At 41.8% G+C, this 5000-nt stretch overlaps 1 protein-coding gene across 7 annotated transcripts in view; it reads right to left on the minus strand.

The window, feature by feature from the left end:
• LOC147029950 (protein Aster-B-like) overlaps positions 1-5000 on the minus strand; it is a 261828-nt gene that overhangs the window by 133971 nt on the left and 122857 nt on the right. The window contains exon 1 of one of the 7 annotated variants that reach the window (XM_085873488.1): positions 2385-2577. The exons of the other annotated variants lie outside the window; for them this stretch is intronic. Within the exon in view, the coding sequence (XP_085729614.1) occupies positions 2385-2392 (8 nt within the window). The 5' untranslated portion in view covers positions 2393-2577. Of the gene's footprint in view, positions 1-2384; positions 2578-5000 lie in introns of those variants that run through there. 7 annotated transcript variants of the gene reach the window in all.

Raw genomic sequence — 5000 nt, forward strand, 5'->3', positions numbered from 1 at the left:
TGCGTCAATGATGTGTACGTCAAACATGAATACGTACGTAACGGACCATTGGACCATTACCTATTTTTGGAACCTGTGTAAAATAATTGTTCATTTCATCTTTTAAAAATTTTTTTAATACCGATGTATACCGGTACGAGCCCACGAACATATCAATATTGGGAGAGGGGGGATACCGACAGAGCCTACAACCTAGCTATAAACTGTCATTCCAGGCTTTCACAGGCATGGTGTGTGCCATAATTAAACTGACATCCCATCTGCTGGCATTTATTGGTGGATGTTAAAGATCCCAAGGTGTCCTTTGCAAAGAGTAGGCAAGCTATCACTTGCACTCTCACCAAATGACTAATTCTGTGTGTATGCCAGAGATAAATCTTATCTATACATTTTAATAATCCTGTGTGAAGTAGGTGTGAAAAGAAATCCTGACCCAACCCGGGATTTTAACCCAAGGACCTCATCGCTAATGTGGCGACATCCAGTGAGCAAATGAATCTTGTGGATAACCTCAAGAGTTTTTCACACCAACACTGCAAGATTTATAATGGCTGTCATATTACGTGCCTGCTCGGCAGACCCCAAATGTGTGTGTGTGCGTGTTTTAAATCTCATTTACATAATTTAACAAACAGCAATAAATTCCTGTGTGAGGACCACAAACAATGTGTACTGGCGTAACAGACTCCATCTCCGCAGGGTACACCACCCCCCCCCCACTTCACCCCACCCCAATCAGGCAACATTGACCCTGTGATAAGTCAGCCACCCTCTTGCTTGGATGTGTTTACCCATATGTGGATGACGTCACTGATCCTGTCCTTCAACAGGACACCCCGATAGAGAATTGCTTAAAGTCCCCAAGTCCCAGTGTGCAAGCATCTGGATCCTGGAGTTTCCCAGTTCAGCGTCGTCCCCAAGAAACAAAGTACACCAAGTGGAGCAGAAGAGCTGTTAACTCTCCAAGATATCTGGATCTTTCAAAGGAATTATTTAAATCAAATGATTAATGTGATCCAAATTTGGTGTTGTGTGTTGATCCTCGAGACGTTTACATTTGTTTGCTTTTTGTGTTTCCTTCAAAGAAAGGGAGATATGACACATGCACTGCATGAGGTTACATCATTACCTCCACCACCAAAGGTGGACAGAGGTTATATTTTCACCCCTGTTTGTCTGTCTGTCTTTGAGCATGAGATCTCAAAAAATATATAGACTGATTCAGACGAAACACGGTGGACAGGTTGGGTGTGTGATAAGGACGAATTGATTCGATTTTGGTGAAGATCGGGATCCAGATCCGGGGATACAATCAATCAGCAATTTTTTAAGCGATTCTTAAACATTAAGGGAAAGCACCAAAAATGATATGTAGAATGGTATCTTAAAAAGTTGGGGACGGGTTATGACAAAACTAGCTGGATGAGTTGGGCAGGTGAAAAGAACAAACCAATTGGATTTCGGTTAAGGTCCAGCTTCAGATCAGGCCAATCAGTAGGATACAAAATGTAAACTGTTCAGCCTGGCAGAGGTATGCACTCTACCAAGTGCCATTCTAGTCCCTCATGTAACAACACAACTGATGAGCAACACGATGATACCTCTATGATAGTGTTCCTCTGTTCCACATCACATCCCTTCGAGCCAAGTATAACTGTACACTCCACCTCCGTATGTGGTATACATTGCCATTATTAAAGTAAAAGACATACAATAAGGTCTGTTTGCAAACGGGACTAAAGAAGGAGGGTTTGTGGATATATTAAACTCGGCAAAACGTGAAGATTCAAGTTCAACTTGAGCCGCGTTGACTGTTCAAATAAACTACAGGAATGATGTAAACACTGAATAAAATGATTAATTCGAATCTGTCCTTTGCCACCATGCAATGTGCATCGCACTACACCTTCATAATGGCAAGATCAAAATATAATGATCGCATACAGGAAACCATTTGAGATCACAATATCACATGCAAAGGTGCATCATGATATCAAGCACTCCAAAATGCATGTTTATAATCGAGAGGAAATGCAAACTGCCTGACGATCAATATATAATAATACAAACGAAACGAAACACATTTCAATACGCACGCTAGAAAAAGATGACGACATTGTTGAAAATGTGCCAGCAAGTGGGAATATTTTTCTCTCTGTCCTTCTCAAAAAAAAAAAATCAGAAAGATGAGCAACACAACCCACATGCACCAGAAATGTAATAAATAAATTAGAAAAAGAAGAAAAGAAAAAAAGAACGACTATTAAAGATTTAACAGCAACAACAACATGTTACAGCCATTTTCCCGCTGAGCCATCAGGAGACAAAAATATACAAGCAAGGTTCTGTTATCATTTGAAGGCCAAGTGAAAGGCAGTCATCACCTGAACATTGTTCTTGAGGAGACACTGCCCAGGCAGAGCTCAGACCTCTGGGAACATGAAGATATCACTCAATGCGTATCGTTCCAAAGGGCGCTGAGACGGTCTACACCTCGGAATCATTTCGCTCCGACTGCCTCAGCATCCTTCCTCAACAGTCAACGCCGTGCTCCTATTCTCTTATTTCCCACTCGCCTCCTCCCTCCCCATCCATCCCACCACCACTGCGGGAGTCATCGGCAATCACGTGATCGTGGAAACGTCCCGATTGGACGTTGCTCCCGGTAATCGTTACCCCAGCAACCAAGGATACAGCCCAGCAAACGTGGCATCGGCAATAAGGAAACAAAGAATAATAGAATTAGGCCACAACACGTGCAGTGATCATCAATTGGTTGAAGCAAGACGGCACTGGATGGTGGAGCATTTTGGATGAATGAGATAGCCTTGTTGATCTGTGATACACGGTTCCTTTTGTACATAAGTGGCAAGGCTCAAGATTCAGAATGAAGCATGAAATCTGTTGCTCTGTGTCAACTATGCAATGGACATAATATGCACCTTAATTAATCTGATTATTTGTTGTAGGCCTAATATTCAGGCAGTCTCAAATGATCACAGCAGTTATAAACTAGTGAGGATCTCAATTAAGTGGTGAACGATTTGATAGTGGAAATTTGAAATTGGACCAGTGTACTCGTCAAAAGGCCTATTTATGGAATATATGTCGAGGTAAAATCTTTGAAGAAGCGCAATGAGATGGGAGTCCGATTCACATCCCGCCTGAAGGACAGTTCTCCATGCAATTGATTGTGCTTGCATCTGGTACTCCATGAAACGGAAGCTTTGGTCGGACAAAATAAGAACGTTTCGACAGGAATCAAACCTAAAAGCAGACAAGTCAATGAGCACTTTATCAAATAAGCACTCCTGCCATGGAAACGTGTTAAAAAAATCAATTAAAGGAGAAGAGAAATGTGCACAAAAGCGACTCAACTTCAAAATCCTCGATTATAAACCAGTTTGGTAAGGTACAGTGCTTTTTTTTTGCTTGGTATAATTTTGGGAGAAACCTGAGTCAAGGGGGCCATGTTTATCACCTGTCCTAATAAGCGACCTGTAGCAATGTCAATTCTCCTTTGGGCCTTGGCAAAGCAATTAGAAAGCGCATGAGTGGAGATATGAAACCACAATGAGGAGTCTGCAAGGTATTCATTCAGTTACAGTTCAACAAGGTGCAAGCTTCAGTTATCAGAAAGCAGGTGTACAGTCAAATCCAGATATTCTGAATGCAGCATGAAGCGTGTGCATGGAATTGAAAAATTTCCAGATCAATTAACCTAAAGTAAATGAACCGCAGATGCACAGAGGGCCGATCCAAAACAAAGTGCTCTTTAATTGGTCACAAATCTTCCCTCATACCAAAAATCTGTATTACTACAAAACATTTAAGAAATAAAAGTATTATCACATTGTTAATGAGGATGACCAGGGGTGTGTGGTCTGGTTAAACTTTTTGACACCAAGAGTTAAAAGCAACTTGTGATAAAGTTTTTTTTTTCTTTATAATTTGAACTTATTTGATAATTTCAAAGTCTGCCTGTGTGTGTGTGTGTGTGTGTGTGTGTGTGTGTGTGTGTGTGTGTGTGTGTGTGTGTGTGTGTGTGTGTGTGTGTGTGTGTGTGTGTGTGTGTGTGTCTGTGTGTGTGTGTGTGTGTGTGTGTGTGTGTGTGTGTGTGTGTGTGTGTGGTCTCCTACGTCATAACTCCAAAACTATAAAAACCTAGCAGCCTGAAACTTTGCAAGCATCCTAAGAAAACTCCAAGGAAGTGCAAGAGTGAAAATTAGGTGTTTGGGTTAATTAAAACTCTCTCTTTTCAAGTTAATTAACGGTCTTATTATACCCTTCATCAGGCGATCCTCGGCCACCTGACTGTCTGGGGTCTTAAGGCGTTTGCTTGGTCACCTCGCTGGGATCTGAAGCCGCCATGTTTTTTTGGCCTGGATGTAACTAAGCTCCAGGTTTGAAAGTATCAGCAGTGCCGACTCCCCCAAAAAGTGTTGATTTGTCCAATTCGGACATTGCACGGGTGTTTCTGGGTGCAGAGTTGTATCGTGGGCAATTGGTAATCACTTGCCAAGCGAGGCGTTTCGTTGGAGTGTTTAAGCTACTTACCGAGCTGTACAGTTCAGTTAGTGTCCTGATCGGGATGTACAGTCAACAATTACTACCAGGTAGAGGTACGTATACAGTACAGACAGACGTGGTACATATGGGTAGATTTGGATCTGTACGGACTCTCCGCGGGTGTGTGGACATGCCATGCCTGTTACGGGTGCCTTGGTGACAAAGTTTTATCCCGTATCTAATGGAGGTTCTTTCAGGGTTTTTTTAATCCTCGCTCCTGTTTCTAAAGCATTTGTTATGGGATTTGCTTTACAAAGGTTATGCGGTTCCCTTTGCAAAAGCAAAAGCAAAATATATTTGATAACACCCGATTTCCAATCCGTTTGCTGTTTTAAAGTGTTTTCAAAATGACCGAGACAATTATTTTTCCACCAATCACACGCAGCTACTTAAAAAGAATTATGTTTGTGATCACATCCCTGAAACGTTGT

The sequence above is a fragment of the Eptatretus burgeri genome, chromosome 3 (assembly GCF_056783735.1).
Source record: "Eptatretus burgeri isolate ZD-2024b chromosome 3, Ebu_testis_v1, whole genome shotgun sequence".
NCBI classification, from domain to species: Eukaryota; Metazoa; Chordata; class Myxini; order Myxiniformes; family Myxinidae; genus Eptatretus; species Eptatretus burgeri.